This window comes from Mirounga angustirostris, unplaced genomic scaffold, assembly GCF_029215605.1.
Source record: "Mirounga angustirostris isolate CCGP_5_RB_7025 unplaced genomic scaffold, mMirAng1.0.hap1 SCAF_1, whole genome shotgun sequence".
NCBI classification, from domain to species: Eukaryota; Metazoa; Chordata; class Mammalia; order Carnivora; family Phocidae; genus Mirounga; species Mirounga angustirostris.
Genome location: NW_026991709.1, coordinates 79,599,035 through 79,616,244, shown reverse-complemented (window position 1 = coordinate 79,616,244; position 17,210 = coordinate 79,599,035). Strand labels below are relative to the sequence as shown.

At 44.0% G+C, this 17,210-nt stretch overlaps 1 protein-coding gene across 4 annotated transcripts in view; it reads right to left on the bottom strand.

Annotated features, from left to right (window-relative positions):
* Positions 1 to 17,210, bottom strand: part of DGKG (diacylglycerol kinase gamma) — a 208,968-nt gene that overhangs the window by 81,743 nt on the left and 110,015 nt on the right. For all 4 annotated transcript variants that reach the window (XR_010409214.1, XR_010409213.1, XR_010409215.1 and 1 more), the window contains one exon: positions 16,802 to 16,866. Coding sequence is in view for 1 of the 4 variants with exons in the window: in XM_045903201.3 (XP_045759157.1) it covers positions 16,802 to 16,866 (65 nt within the window). In the remaining 3 variants the exon portion in view is untranslated. The remainder of the gene's footprint in view (positions 1 to 16,801; positions 16,867 to 17,210) is intronic.

The following is a 17,210-nucleotide window of genomic DNA, read 5'->3' as shown; positions in this document are numbered from 1 at the left end:
TGTGACGAGCTCCTGATTCCTTGCCAGGAGCCTGTCAGTCCAGCACTGAGATCGATGGTCCAGAAGAGCTTGATCCATGGTCTCAGATCAGCCATGGAGCAGCTCTGTGTTCCCCATATGTGCCTGTTTCTTCTAAAATCATGACTCATGGCTGAGGAAGAGGTTTGAGCATCACCTCTGCCCCACGTCCCTTCATTTCCTATGCAAGACACCAGAGTCACTAGAGATACTGACCAGGATTCTTCTGGATGTGCTACTTGCCCCCACACCCACAGGCAGGAGGGGGTTATAGGAGTATGTGTACCCCCTTTTGTCTCTAGTGCAGGGGTTTTCATCAAAATCAATTCAGCAAAATATTGGTTTCATAAGATGCTCTGTGGTAAGGGAATTCTATGGTCAAATTTCAGAAACTCAGTATCTTGCTTTTGCATGTGTCAATAAATAGGTTAGAATCTATACTAAAGGCTCTGTAATATCCTACAGAAAAGAAATATATTTAACTGGGAATTTCCCAAGTGGATTTGATGATTGCCCTCCTGGGAGTTTCCTTTTAACATTCCACAGAATGCACTTTCACCAATGCTGCTTTGATGCATGCTTGAGGCACAGAGCCTAAGAAGCTACTTTTGTCGGCTCTCATTAAACCTATGAGGAGTCTGCTGGCTGTCCTGCTTTCCCTTCTCCAGAAGGCCCAAGTCTGTTCTCCTTGGATACAGCCTCAGACTTTTGTTCTTTCTCCCCAAACAGGGATGGGGCATTTCCTCTTTATTTCCATGTTATATCTATTTATTAGTCAGACTCTGACCTTGCTTTATGTTCCCTTGACCTTCTGAGTTCATTTTCTTTCTGGGTCATTTCTTTTAGGCCACCTAGAAACCCTTCATCAATGCAAATACACTGATCTCTTAAGCTTCCTGAAGCCCATTCATTTGCTCCTCTGGTAGGAAACCAATTTACATGTGCAGCACCAATAATTTGTGACCAAGGTCAAGCAAGAAAAAGAAATAATTGGCCCCCATCACATGCCTAAGGTTATATTTCTTGAGCAGTAATGTGACAACTTGGAGGTCCACGGACCTTATAAGGCCTGGAAATGTGTTTATTTGACTTGCACCATGATTTTTTAAATTGGAGGATTTTACATAAAACACCTGGAGCCCAGCTTCTCTTGAGAAATCACATTTGTTGATACTGGGTTGCTTTCCAACCGGGCAGCAATTGGCTGGAGCTGAGTGCTGGCTGTTCCCATGACACAGAGCACATGCTCTCCAGTTTGCTAGAGTCCCCACCACTCCCTAGAGCCCCACGTCCTCTCACCTCCCTCACTTACAGTAGCTACCTAGCCTCTGCTGCCATTTGCATTTGTGACCCCTCCCAGAGACCTTCGTAGTTTCCTCTGAGGAATTTTCCTAGGAGCTGCGTCAAAAGTGTCTCCCCCACCTCCTTCCCCATCTGATTCTTCCCATTTGAGCTGCTGGTACCTTTGGCCATGAGTCCTAATATGTGTCTAATGTCAAGGGTTGACCAGTTGCAGCAGAGTAAGAACTGAAGCCATTGGCATTGCACTGATATGTGCACAGAAAAACAGTATCACCCATGTCCACCTCTTCAGAGAAAAAATATTTTCAGTTGCTGTGTGTTTACAGGTCAGGCATAACAGGGTAGGCTTATCAACTGTTTGATGAGCATGGAATACCAAGTAATGAACTTGTCCTTTACTGAAGAAGTAGCTTAAGCTCATGTTTACCTTTTCCCTGAATTTTCCACTTTGCACAAATGATGGTTATTATGAATGCTAACATTATGCTATCAAGTCTTGATTATTAAAGGACAGATTATTATCCAGTCCTCAAATCTCTTCTTTTCTAACCCATTAGCTTGTTGTTGGCGGTTTCATTTTTCTTTAGTATAGTTATCACTAGCTTGGTGGAGAGCAAAATTAAAAGTACAAATCATGAGCCAGGTCATCAGCTCAAGTCAGAGGCATCCTGTTTATTATCTTTGCCTCATCCCTGCACATGTCTGCAGAAACCGTGATTATGAGCAGCCTCTATTCCTCTCCCTGCCCAAGTTTGGGGACGAGGTGATACAGAAGAGGAAAGGGAGAACCTGATGAATTAGAATGCTAATTAACAGGAATGTATTGATAGCTCAAGTAAGTTTCACTAATACTAACAGTTTGGGGTTTTAATTCACCCATGATGTTCCTACCACCTCTTGCCCTGTGGTAATCCAAAACTCCAGAAGAGGTTGCAGACACACTTTCAACCCACTGAGTTCAAAGGCAGGGTAGGGTACTTGGCTTGATTGGCACTTTGGACTGCTCTCCAAAAAGGCCCACTTCTGAGATTAAAGGGACTCTTCATTCAACAGAATAGAAAACATCTTGTTATTAGGCAATGAGGAATTTCAATCTAAGTGTAGGTCCAATAAACATGACTATGCAGCATTTATGTAAGTTCCTGACACTTTAGCAGCTGGAGGGTATAAGTACATTCCTGGAATGAGGAGAGCCTCTCTTTCATCGGAGAGCATTAGAAGATAGGGAAACTGCTTTCTTAGTAAAAGGTGAAGTGGTAAAGCCAAAAGAAAAAAGAAGTTAAACACTCATTCAATCTTCAAAGTAGAGATCTATAATCTTCAAAGTAGAGATTTGATGACCCCTGTCAGAGGGGTGTTTACAGAAGGATGCTTACACTGGGAAAGGGGCTGAAACTGAAGGGCCGGTCCAAAGCTTGGAGTCTGCAAGTTATTATTACAGTTAAGAATTAACTGTAGGGCGCCTGGGTGGCTCAGTTGGTTAAGCGACTGCCTTCGGCTCAGGTCATGATCCTGGAGTCCCGGGATCGAGTCCCGCATCGGGCTCCCTGCTCGGCAGGGAGTCTGCTTCTCCCTCTCCCGCTCACCCCTCTTGTGCTCTTTCTCTCTCTCACTCTCTCTCTCAAATAAATAAATAAAATCTTTAAAAATATTATAAAAAAAAGAATTAACTGTAAATGAGAGAGGCGACAGTGTACTTGCTTATATATTGCTACACGTTCTTCTTACAAATTCCCCTAAGAATCAACAGTATCACACCAATGTCTGAAACATTTTGAATCCACTCATTTATCTACTGTCATTCTCAGAAGCATCCAGTGAGATAGCTGTACTTTCCATCTTACACACCAGAAAATGAAGACTCAGAGGAGTGAGTAACTTTCCCCAGGGCAGAGTAAGTAAGAGGCAGGGTGGAAGCTGAAACTCAGCTCTCATTCTTGGATGCTGTGAAACCCAGGGATTCGCATCTACATTTCATGTGAGGGGAACACAGCCTAACATATGGAGCTGTAAAGCCATTTGCCCAGGGTTTCTGGAGAGAGAATCTACTTATTTCACCAGAGAGGTACTCAGTTTCCTGGTAAGTACAGCAAAAGGCTGCTTTACAAAATTTCCTTTGGCCAAATAACAAAGGCATTAAAACGGTCTTTAGCAAATGTGGTTTTAAACGAAGAATTAAAATTAATCATCTGAATCTTTCTTGAGAGTATCTACTGTTTTTCAATCTCTCTTAAACATGTGCAAGTATGAACAGTTTAAGGAAAATACATCAGGCTGAATATGCTAATCACATCAGCTCTAAATATAAAGATGGACTCTGGTGTATGACAGAAACATCCCTAATGCAAAAGGACGATAATTCTTCAAAGTTCTAATTAGTAAAGTATAACAGAGGGATAATAAACTCTGATATTCTTTTCTCTGTGGAGATAAAAAACCAAGCAAAGAAAAACCATGTTAAGCTAAGTTTAGAGGCCACCTAAATCAACTTCTGCTTGAGAGAATCTGAAATCGTGGTAGTGAGGAAGAGAGAATGACGTGTGGAATTTTGTTCAATGTAAATTTCTACTACCACAACCAAACAGCACGCTTCACAGTTCAGGGCTTGGGAAAAAAGCCCTGTGGTTGGTTTCCACAGTTTTCTTGGCCCTGATTTGCACGAACTCCCCCAGGTTAGCAGAGCTTGTTCACATTTGCCTCTCTCCTGACAGCCCTCTTCTTTCTGTCTCCCTGAGGCTTACCTCGTCTCTTCTCTCTCTGACCTAACACCCTGTACACCCATACATTTCAGTATAAAGGTCCCCGTGTTCCTAGGAGCCCTGAAATTTGGGATCTGGAAACACTTGGCAAGATAATTCATTCCTTCACTGACCTATTCAGAAAGTTATCTGCTGACTGCCCACCTCCCCATCCACTCACTCACCTATAGGATAACATGTCTCCCGTGCACAGCATGGAGATCATGCCACGGCTGCCTCCCACCTGCCTTCCCACCCCTCCTCAGAACTGCTCGCCTCTCTCTTCACATCCAGCGTCCTCTCGCATGGCACGTCTGCCCTTTGCCCAGCCTGCTTCTCTCCTCCTAACATGCACCTGGCTCCTTCTTTCCTCAGGGCATTCCCATTTCTTTCTCAAGCTCAAATGTAACATTTTCTGAAGTTGAATCCCACTTTCTCAGTTAGGTGCTCCCACAACACACTCATTATTCATGGCTCCTTGTTCAAACAAAGCCCACCATATTATGTTGTATTTCCTTCTTTTGTGAGGGCTTGAGGGAGGGTGGGTCTGGTTGGTTAAACTGTGTTCTCCAAGAAGCTCTGTTGAAGGCCTAACCCCAGTACTTGTGAATGTGACTGTATTTGAAATCAGGGTCTCTGCTGATGTAATCAAGTTAAGATGATGTCATACTGGGTTAGGGTGGGCCAAATCCAATAACTCGCTGTCCTTATAAGAAGAGAGAAATTTGGACAGACAGACACAGAGACGCAGAGGGAGAATGCATGTGAAGATGAAGGCAGAGATTGGAGTTTTGCAGCTACAAGCCAAGGGACGCCAAGAATTGCTGGCAACCACCAGAAGCAAGAAGCAAGGCATGGAACAGATTCTCCCTCAGAGCCTGGGAAGGAACCAATCTTGCTGACACCTTGATTTCAGACTTTTAGCCTCCAGAATTGTGGAGAAATAAATTTCTGTTGTTGGAATCCACCCAGTTTGTGGTAATATGTCATGGCAGCCTTAGGAAACTAATATAGTTGGTGATAGCTTCCTCCCATCCAAAACATCTTCCCAACTAGACCCATGGGCTCCTGGAAGTAGGGGCGATAATCCATATTTCCTCGGTCCTAGAACTATACTGACACAGAATAGATGCTCGGCACATTTTGGCCAAATGAGGGAACATGCTCAGCACCATCCTTCTGCGTTTAGGTCAGTGGATCCCAAGAAGGGTTCACTTCTCTGAGTGAGCAAGCTTAGGAATGAGGTGGAGAGAGAACGGTTTAGCATCAAAACAATGACTTAGAGAAGACAAAGAGGATAAATCAAAGTGAGAAAAAATGGGTCAAAAACCTTGCAGGTGGATTATAAGAGAAAGTGGAGGCCAGGGCTGGGGTTGGTCAGGGAGGGAATGTTTCGAATATTTTGGACGGCATTTTGAAACAATGGGTGATGACCAGGCCCCAGAAGGAGATGCCGTATTAGACTGAGAAGTTAAGGGTGGAGTGGGGAAGGGCAGAGCAACAGAACAAGCAAACGACAAGGTTAGACTGGCATTCATGAGGAGATGCTTATAAAGGGTCCCAAAGGCAAAGCAAGTGACTTTAAATTCTATAAAATGGGACAAGGAGTGTGGCAGCAAGTCCTTGTGTGACAGAAACAGGACAAAAACATGGGTGGCTGCCAAACTGAGGGTCTGAGAACAAAGAGCATCAAGACAGCCAGGGGCCTGCTGAGGAAATCCTGAGGAGGGGACATTGTGGGGACCAGCTGGGAGCTGAGGAAGAAAGGAGGTAAAGGTCTCCTAGGGGGGACCCCAGTTGGTTGTTGGGTGGGAGGCAGTGGGTTCTCATTCCGTGGGTACCATAAGCTCACCCCTGGGCTCAGAGATGATGTGTTTGTCATCCAGATGAATGAGTCTGGCTCCTTTTTTTAGAAACCTTTGAAAGATATTCCACAACTCTCTCAGTAACATTTTAGCCTTTAATAGGTCTCCAGGCCAGGAGAATCTTCCTCCCATCCAAAACAGCAATTCCTCACTTTAGAAACACATTTTCCCCCTCTCATTCTTTCCTGAGCTGAGATGAAGAGTAGGTGTGGTCAGTATTTCCTGTTGTGAATCCTTCACACACTTGAGGCCTAGTCCCAACACATTCTCTGCTTTTCCTCTCAAAAAAAACCCCCAAAAAACCCCCAAAAAAACCCAAACAAAAAAAAGATTTTGGTTTATTTAAGTTTTTCTCATGGGGCTGTTAATTATCTCTGTGGTTCTTCTCTAGTCTCTTTCTTGGGTGTTTCCTTGGTCATGGGGCACCAAACTGGGCATCCAGAGATGCAGGGAAGTGCAACAGGATCAGTGGAGGCTGCAGAATCAGACAGACCTAGGTTTTAATAGCAGTTCCCCTGTTACCTAGTTGTATGTTCTTGAGCAAGCTGCATCATCTCTCTGAGCCTCAATTTCCTCATCTGTAAAATGGATCAACAATATTTACCTTATACTTGGAGCGTTGTGCCAGTTAAAAATAATGTACATGAAATTCTTGAAAACATTAAAAAATGATGGCTCTCATTGTCAGTGTAGGTTGGAGCAATGCTGATTATGTTGGGAAAACCACCACTTAAGGACTTCAATAAATACCCAGATGGTCTGTGTGCTTAAGCCACTACACCACTGCATAGTTCAGATGGCAACTTTTGTTACCTCTCATCGTCACATAAAACACAAACTGGTCTTATTCCAATACAGCAAAACCACATACCGACTGTGCTAAGAGAGCCAAATTTTCAAATTTCCCTTCCACAGAAGTAGAGTTGCATAACATATCAAATAGTTATTTCACTTGCAAAGGGACTTGAGTAATGATATCTTTAAAACTCTCATACTGACTGAACAAAATCATTGGGATTTTTTTTTTTAATTAGAGAAGACTAATAAAATTCCCGCTGCAGATAAGCTCATTCTAATCAGCTCCTTTATATCCACTTCCCTCCAAAACCCGTAAATGTTACTGTGTTAACAGTATTTTTAAAAAAGGGTTATTTATTTGAGGGGGAGGGAAGAGAGTGAGTGCAAGGGATAAAGGTCAGAGGGAGAGGGAAAGAATCCTCAAGCAGACACCCCGTTGAGCATGGAGCCCAATAGAGGGCTCGATCCCAGGACCCTGAAATCACAACCTGAGTGGAAATCAAGAGTTGGACACTTAACCATCCAGATGCCCCTACTGTGTTAATAGTGTTTTAAACCAGTATTTAAAAAAAGATGATGTAGGGGTGCCTGGGTGGCTCAGTTGGTTGGGCGACTGCCTTCGGCTCAGGTCATGATCCTGGAGACGCAGGATCGAGTCCCGCATCGGGCTCCCTGCTCGGCGGGGAGTCTGCTTCTCCCTCTGACCCTCCCCCCTCTCATGTGCTCTCTCTCATTCTCTCTGTCTCAAATAAATAAATAAAATCTTAGAAAAAAAATAAAAAAATAAAAAAAGATGATGTGTTTGAAACCTTTGAAAGATATTCCACAACTCTCTCAGTAACTCATTTTAGCCTTTAATAGGTCTCCAGGCCAGGAGTGATTATGACAACTCCAGCATTTGAACCCAGGTTGTTGATCCATTGTACAGTGTGATCTCAAGTAAATAAAATTGTACAGTGCAAGTATGGAAAAAATATATTATAATGCTAACAGTGTTTATTTCCTGGGGGACAATAAGATTTTTTCCACAATAAGCCTTAATACTCATATAAAGAAAAGTTGTTTTGAGAAATGGTACATATAACTTTATAAAAACATGTTATCACAAATATTTAAAAATACGTGCATCAAGTAACCTGCTGAAATGCACCAAAAAGGTAATATTGTGTTTTTGAGTGATGGCACCATGAGTGATTTGTTTCTTCTTTAATGTTTCTGAACTTTACAAAATATTTATTTATTTTTAGAATATTTTTAATGTTTTTAAAAAAGATTTTATTTATTTATTTATTTGACAGAGAGAGAGTGCACAAGCAGGGGGGAGTGACAGGCAGAGGGAGAGGGAGAAGCAGGCTCCCTGCTGAGCAGGGAGCCCGATATGGGGCTCTATCCCCTGGGATCATGACCTGAGCGGAAGGCAGACACTTAACCGACTGAGCTACCCAGGCACCACTACAAAGTATTTACAATGATACTGCAATGTATTATGTAATCATACTTTATGATATATTTTTAAATAATGATAAATGCATTGAAAAAATTTTATCAAGATAAATAAAGAGAAAAAAGCACGTCATATATTGCTGTATTGATGACTCATGTCCTATGACCAACAGATATTTATCTGTCCCTTTCAGAGAATCACCAAATCTCAGTAAGGGCTTGAGTCATCCAAGATGACTATTATTTGATGTAGGATCTATTTTTGTAATAATGTAAATAATAATAATCACAATGATAATAATAATCTAGTATCAATGTGCCAAGCCTTTGTAATAAGCACTTTAAATGCATTGCTTCACTGGAGCTTCAGAATGATTCTGTGGTATTTAGGTAAGGTATTTGTAGTAGACAGAATACTGTCTTGAACATGTCCATGTTCTAATTCTTGGAAGCTGTGAATATGTTAATTCATATGGCAAAAGGCAATTAAAGTTGCAGGTGGAATTGAAATTGGCAGTCAGCTGACCTTGAGATAGGGAGGTGATCCTGAATTATCTGAGTGGGTCCAATATAATCATAAGGATTATTTTAAGTGGAAGAGGGAGGCAGAAGGAGACTGTCAAAAGGATGCCATGTAGAGAAAGACTTGACTGGCCACTGCTGACTTTAAAGATAGAAGGGGGCCTCAGCCACGGAATGTAGACAACCTCTAGATGTTAGAAAAGGTAAAGAAATGGAATTTCCCCTAGAGCCTCCAGAAAGGAATGCCGCCCTGAGGATACCTTGATTTTAGCCCAGTGAGATCTATTTCAGATTTCTGACCTCCAAAACTGCAATATGATAAATCAGTGTTGTTTTAAGCCACTTAGTTTGTGGTAATTTGCTACAGCAACCATAGGAAACAAATAAAATATTATATCCCAATTTTGCAGGTGAGCAGACTAAGGCTTAGAAGAGTAACTGATGAAGGTCGCATATAAGTGATTATGACAACTCCAGCATTTGAATCCAGGTTGTCTGATGAAAGCACTTGTACCCTTGGGCACCTGGCCTCCCTGGATCCCCAGATGTTTGTCCAGCAGCTGCCTGGACATTAAAATCCGAAAATGCTCTCATCGGTAGCCCCCTGCACTTGAGGATGGCTCTAATTGGTAGAACTGATGTCCTATATATGGTGCTTAAATTGGTCTTTCCAGTCATTTTCCCCATTGATTTATCAGGCAAAATAACCCAGTTCCTCCATTATGAGAAATACTTTTTAAATATTTGAGGTCAATAATCACTTCTCCCTAAGTCTTCTCTTCTTTGGGTGAAACAATCCCAGATTCAGTCTTTCCTTATAAGACATTAAATTATAGCACTTTCCTGACCTCTTCCCTCTGGAAAGCATCCACACTGTCAACACCCATTTGAGGAGCTAGCCAGTTCTTAACCTTACTTTGACTTTCTTCCGGAAGCTTATCATTCTGACCTTAACCCTTCTGAACTTGATGATATATTACATCTTGAGCTCTTTGATGGAAATATTTCTAAAAATCAATCAACCAATAAATACTGATAATTTTTGGATTATCTGTTCTAAAACTTGAAGATATAGCTTGTTTTCAAGTTTCTTCTGATGTTATCACAAACTGATTCCACTCTTTGTTGACATGAATCATACCTTTCTTGTTTGAGCCTGGCAGGGGCTAGAAGAAAAGGTCTGTTAAGCTACAATAAGGAACTGTTCTGGCAAACCAGCAACTTTATAAGGAGCCTTGAGATCTCATAGGCTGCTCCTGTGTACCAGTCTGAGAAGCTGTGCTACCCATTCCAGTGGGCTGGGGAGCCAGGAGGAAAATGAAGGAAATGCTAAGAGTCAATGTGATTTCGGGGCACCTGGGTGGCTCAGTTGGTAAGCTTCCGACTCTTGATTTTTGCTCAGGTCATGATCTCAGGGTCGTGAAAGGGAGCCCCTTGTAGGGCTCTGTGCCCAGTGTGGACTCTGCTGGAGACTCTCTCTCCCCCTCTGCCCTTCCCCATGTGCTCTCTCTCCCTCAAAAATAAATAAGTAAATCTTAAAAAAAAGAGTCAATGTGATTTCATCATATTATTAACATGCTGTGAATCTTTGAGGTAGTGAGACTTGCACACCAAGTATTAGTAACATTCACAGCTCTAAATGATCCATGTTGCTGTTCCCTTGTTTCTGCAAATAATCAAGGGCTGACTGTAAACAAAGAAGACAGCCAAGAAAAACCCCTGAACTTATGCAGTTGCATAATGATGATCGCTTGGTGAAAAAAACATGAACCCATATTTCATTCATTTTACTCCCTGCATCTCTTCCAAGGATGGGTGGGGAGGGTGGGGGATAAAACATTTTTGTGGGCTAGTATATAAACATTCCAGTAATTAAGTAAGCTGCTCTGTCAGAACTGACTTGAAGAGTCAAAGGTACTTGAACACAAAGCATAAGGTTTGCATTTCCTTTTTAAATATCTATGGGAGTAAGAATAAAAATAGAAATGCCATAATCAACTTCACTTGGGGTTTTTCTGAATCCCAGTTGTTTGAAAAAATAGTTTGATATGTTGAGGGAAACAGGTGCAAGACAGTTTGGACCCCTGGGTACTTAGGGCAGGTCTCTCTTGGGTGCCGAGTATTAGACGAGGAGGAGAAAAACCCAATTCAGGGCACAGAATGAAGCCTCCAATGGTGAGGATTTTAACCCTGCTGTTGTACCTTTATGCTTTGGGAAAGTCAAACACCTGGGCTGTAACACTAGGCTACCTCACAGGGCTCCTGGAAAGAATGAGTTAGAATGGTTTCATTTCTAGATTAACAAAAAAAAAAAAAAAAGAAAAGAAAATCTTACGTAAATGGTGATACAGTCTATGCTTGTGACTACTTCGCATACTACAGGTATTCAAGAGGGGAGGCCCTTTCATTTTCAGAATTGTATGATTTGAGCTTTGCTGGCTTCTATTTTGCCTCCTACAGAATATCTCCGTGTTCATCTAAAGTAGGAGAAGAGATGCTTGGTGGGTGAGGGGAGAGTCAGCATGAATGAAGGAAGGGTCGTCACGAATCGTGTCGGATTGCCCTTGGCCATCCCCCTACCCACCTACACTGTGCTCCATGGCCCCAGCTGGTAAGCCCTAGGTATCCCATGGAGCACATGACACCTGCCCAGCAACTCCCCTTACTCACTCCTACCCTGTTCCTCCTCCTACCATGTCAGCTGGGGTCTGTGGCCCCAACCTTGATCCTGTCTCTAGCCTGGCCTGTGCATTTGGACTTAGCATCTCTGGTGTTCAGATCCCAAATCTCTGCCTCTTGAACACCCATGGATGCTATGAAGGAAATTTTCTCTATCGCTCCAGGCCTATAGAATCCAACTCAATCCTGGCTAATTGGTGCTATCCTCCCATCCCCTAGGAGAGGGATTATGATAGATTCAAGGTATCACAGATGGGGTCTCCTCCAACTTTTAGTTGTCCTCCAACTTTTCAGTTCAAGGGCCATGCCAATAAAGCAAAGACTTCATGATGACTGATTTCATTGGCAATTTAAGGTGTTTTCCTCATGCTTGTTATTCAACAATACTCAATAACAAATGTTTATCGATTACCCACTGTGTGCCATGAACTTACACATGATCTCCTTATACTTAGAGCAATCTTGCAAGATTTTCAGGGGAGGAAGCAAAGGATTAAAGAGATTAAGTAACTTGCCCAAGGTCACACAGCTAGTAAGTCGCAGAGCCAACTTTTGATGCCAACTTAGACTTTTCCCTGCTGCTTCATTCTATTAATATCTGTTAAGTGCTTAGTTATTTGCAAGATGTATTTCCAACCTCTTATGGTATCGGGCTACATTAGGGCTTCTGGGGGAACCCCTCATCAATTACTCCATGGGCTTGGTTCCAAGAAAGCTAACACTCCAGAGTCTATTAATTACCCAAGGGCTTTTGGGAAAGGTGGTCAGCTTTTGGTAGGAATGAAGCACTGTTTCGGTCCCTTTGAAGTGCCTAACAGGAAATATCTTGCTTCAGCCTGAACTGCTGAGGGACATATTCAAGTGGATGGCACTCAACAGGTTTGGAATGACACATTCCTCAAGTGCTCTGAGTTTCTGAGCAAGAACGAAAAAATTCCATAGTTAGACTCCTCTTTCTGGACACTCAACCACAGTGACACTGGAATTTGGTAGCTTTTGTGTACATATTCCATATATAAAAAAATCCAGAAACTCCATGGAGGATTGGTTCTTAGATATCTGCAAGACTTCAGTGGTGTCATCAGCTCATCTGCTAGTACTGACTACCGCCTGTTTGAGGGACTGACGATCCCTTCCCTCCTCCCTAGCTGAAGCCCTCTTTCCTCCGTTCCTTCACCTTTATTGCAAACCTCCCCACTCTGTGAGCCCTGGCACGTGTGAGGTTTTTTTAAAAAAATAAATTCCTCTCTGCTTGCCAGGGCCAGCTTATGGAAGAGAAATGTGCATAGATGCAAGGAGCCTGACACTCAGAAGGGCTCTGTACTTGGCTTAATGAATGCTCTACTCCCATGGACTTGAAATTCTTAATAATTTTGTACAAGGGGCCCTGCATTTTGACATTTCAGTGGGCTGCACTAATCATGTATTTGGTCCTGCTCTGTGCTATGGACACTGAGATAGGGAGAACAGTCATACCACACAACTTAAGAGTGGGTGGTGTGCCCGTGGTCCCCTTTTGGAACTCAGGAGGCATCTTCCCACAGAGACAATCCATAAAGATGGATAGAGATGATAAAAGCTCTACCCTCCTTTGCCTCAATATTTTCATCTCTACAATGCACTTACCCTTGCATGTTATTATGAACATTGAGTGGGACCATGTATGTAGTACGCATCAGCGTGTTTGATATACAATAGGTATTTGATGAATGAAATCCACAGGAGACAGCAAGTGCAGAAAACAAGAGTTTGAACTCTGGAGGAGTTAGGAGCTAGCTTAGAATCACACCAGCTCCGGTGCTTAAAAAGATGTCTGACTTCAGTTATGTGACTTAGCTTCTCCCAGCCTCAGTGTCTTTATCTATAAAATGCCTTTATCTAATATTTACCTTATAAGGTGATCTTGGGATTTCAATAATATAATGTATTTGAAGAATCTAGTTTATCAGCTGGCACCTAGTAGGTGCTCAAAAAATAACAGTTCTTACTTTGGTTCCCTTATAACACCATTTCTGCACTCCAAACAATTCATTTACAAATGATGTAGGCATACAACCACTAATAAGTGTCTTACGCTATCCAACTTCCTTTATGCTGTATGACCTACAAAATGGAACCTCCATGTATGTGAAAATCACTTTGTAAAAGATATTTGAAGATTACTCTTCCTTCTTTGCTAGACTATGAATTCCCTGAAGGCAGGAATCAGGTTTTATTTACCCTCGTAGCCTAGAACACCTTCTAACTAACATGTTAGAATCTTAGTCGAATTAAATCTGTCTTCTGTTGTTTTTGCCAACAAGATGATACTTTTTCATATTTCTAAATTAACAATTAATTATTAGCCTGTCAATGATTAGGAAGCAGAATGTACCAAAAATAGCCCCATCTCTGCCATTAAAGGCCTTTTTATCCTTGCCCATCGCACTTGGCTCATGTTCCTGCTTTCTTGGGTCTGGTTCTTGCTCCATTAACAAAGCTATTCCACTAGGGAACATAACTTAGTTTTGGACAACCAACCACCTTCTCTGGCAACAACCTGTGTAAAGAAGCCACCAGAGGAAGAATTTCCTAAAACGCCAACCAAACCCCAAGCCCCTTTTAGGATTTAAGGAGGCCTCAGAATTGTGACTTTTAACCATTAGAGGGCTACAGGTCCCTGTGAGAGCCTTCTGATAGTTATGGACTTTCTCTCCAGAAAACTATATTCAGTGTCCTCTATACAATTTCAAGGTATTCTCAGAACTCCTGCAGCCTTTGTACCTCAGGTTAAGAATTCTTCTTAGAATAGCCCAGAAAACTGAATGAGCCATGTGAAAGATTCAAGTTCCCTGATAAATTCTAGCCCATGTTCAAAACAAAACAAAAGTTACAACTTCCTAGATTTAACCTCAGGGTTGTCCCCAAATGCCCAGCCCGGCACCTTCACCGTAAGGACATCTAGCCAAGCCCTGACTACTCTCTGGAAAGCCTCAGTTCAGCAGAATAAAACGAAGGCTTGTTTGATAATATCGTTTACATTTCCAAATCCCGGGTATCAAGCTTTCTTCCTATCCCTTGTGGCCCTTCCTAAGTTTAGCCGCTGGTGTAATGGGGTAACCATGGCAACAACCACCTGCCTATTTAAAACCATCTCCAAAGCTAAATAAGGAAGCCTGGAGAAAATGGCTGCTCGCCTGCCTCTCAGCGGACAAAGTGGGCACTCATGAGTATTTTCCACATGAGCAAGCAGGCGGGGTAGAAGCAGCAGGGACTCAAAAGTTCTTACTAGGAAGGCTGCTAGGACCTTATGCAACAGGGCCCACCTCTGTGCCACTAGGGCTCCACTTATTTGCAGGGATGTGGATTTACACGCAAATCTGTGTGCCTCTCGTCCTGAGCGACCACACTACCTTGACCTCGACCAGGGGAAGGGTGTGCAGCTAACTGCAGAATAGTCTTATTAATAGAATGGGGAAATGGAAAGGAAAAACAGTCACAAGATCACAGTGAAATGCACAATGACAACTTTTTTTCTGACAGAGGTATCTTTCTAATTGTATTTAATCATGTGGGCAATTGACAACTACTCTATTTATGTCCTGTGTTGACGTACTGATTTATGGAATATGGAGAAATTTCTGCCTCCCTCTGCTTCCTCACTCACTACAAACTACAGGGGTTTTGCTTCTTCCTTTGCTCTTCCCCAGGCATCCTGCCTTCTCTCACTCCTTGTTATTATCCTTCTGTACATTTGCTTCCTTCTCCCTGGGCTACCCTTCTCTTTTTGCCAACCTGGAAAATACACACTTGTTTCCCACGTCTTGGCATCTCCATGGGTAGAAGCCCCTCCACGCCAAATTCCATGTCCTTGCTTTGTGTTCCATAGGTTAGCTCGTTTCATACCACTGCACACAAGTCACTCTGCATATCTGCCTTCAGGTCTGCACCACTGGACTGTGAGCCCCTACACATGTCTGTTCAAAACACCTACAGAACAGTGCCTGGCACGGAGTCTATTTTCTAAAGCTAGTGTGGAATGAATGAATGAGCAGAACCCCTATGGATCTCACAAGCATATGGCATTTTAACAAGTATGTGTGCATGAGTATGCATAAGGCCACCTCTGTGAAAAGAGCACCTAAGACGTCTACAACAGGTGGAAGAGAAGGAATAATTTAGCGTGTATGTGAGAGTGACAAGGAATGTACAAGGAGGGTCAGCTGATTACAGTAAGGGTGGGGGTTAAATGCATACCTGTTAATAGTGATTTGTAAGTCTGCGTAGGCTGGGTGAGAGAGCCAGATGGAATAGGCTTGGGACAGAAGGCCCACGCTAAGAAGATTAGTTCAGCTAGTAGATCCCATAGATCACTTTTCCTGAAGCTGAAGTATGTTATGATAAGACTTTCTTTTTCCCGGGTTAACCTCCCAGGCAGTGGGGTCAGGGGAAAGGAGCAGCAATGAAAATGATGGTGCTCTTTGGGGTGTGAATCTTTAAACAAATGTCTTCGGACAACCTCTGCTCAATCCTATGGGCTACGGAAGTCACTCCCTTCAGGCTCAGTCTGCATTCCTCCTCCCCACCTGCTGGAGGGTGGGGTGGGAGCCAATGGTCATCTTGAAAGGGCACAACAAAAGAGGAAAACGGATGGAAATCAACCAACGAGAAGAAAAAAAGAAAGAATGGAGAAAGGTATTTTAGCAATCCCAGGGGTAGCTATATGCCAGTCACAACTCACTTCTCGCATATTCCCTCCCACCAGCAAGAAGGGCTTAGTTTTGTTTGCAAAAGATCTGGTTTTCTCTCTTCTTGTAATTTTGGATCTAACATTCAGGCTTCACACAAGGGCTGAGCCTGGGACCTGGTGGGTTCCCGGCCTCACAGCCCCTGCAGGGGCCTCTCTCTGCTGCCCTCTGCTGTCGGGGGACGCGGAGGCGACGCCCTCTCTGCCCTCCTAGCCCCGGCCCCGCCGCTGCCGCTCCCTCCCTTCGAGACAGAGAGAATCCGAGGCCCCCTCTCCAACACCCCGCCCCGGCCATCCTGCCTGGCCCTCCCCACAGAAATTCCGGGGTGGGCTAGGGCTGCGGGAGCTTTCCGTCTAGAGAAAGCGGCCAAGCCCCGGGAGGCGGGTTCCAGTTAGCCAAGAGCAAGCAGATCGCCACCCCTCAAGGCGGGCATACCACGCCCTCCCTGCCAGCCCCGCAGTCCTTCCCTCTGCACGGCATCCTCCGGGAGGGGACAGGCGGCCAGGCTGCGGCAGGTTTCTGACACCGTTTTCTGCTTGGAAATGGAAACCGTCCTTCCGGCAACGTGGCAGGAAAGCCACGTCCCTGGGCGGCCGGGCCAGAACTTTTGGGCGAGAGCAGGTGGAGGCCTCGGTCTGGCCCGGCTGCGTGGGGGAGGGGCGGGGCCGGCGGGCCGGGCGGCGGGGCTGCAGCCTCAGGGCACTCTTACCTGCTGTTGAATTTTTCAGGGTGTTTCTCTCTCATCACGTGGAATCTGTGTGCGATGGAAGCATCCTGAAAGGGAAAGAGAGGGAAGCAGACGCCAGGTTAGTGGTCATGACCGTGCCATGCGGAAAGAAAGGAAGCACACAGGCTCTCACTGAAAGCCCCCAACCCTGGAGAGTCCATGTCATAGGGGAGAACAGGAGGCTCCCGCAAAGGGTGAACACCAGGTCCAAGGTTAGGAGCTAGCCACCAGTGCCTGTAGAACCTATGCCGGTCGACTCCTTGCAGTTTTCATTCTCGGCCACAGTTTAGGGTGAATGAAGGGGACAGCCGCTGCCCTTTGAGGGGAGAGAGGGTATCTGGGTGTGGGGGCAGTTACAGTGCAGAAGCCCGTGTGCGCGTGGGGCTGAGTG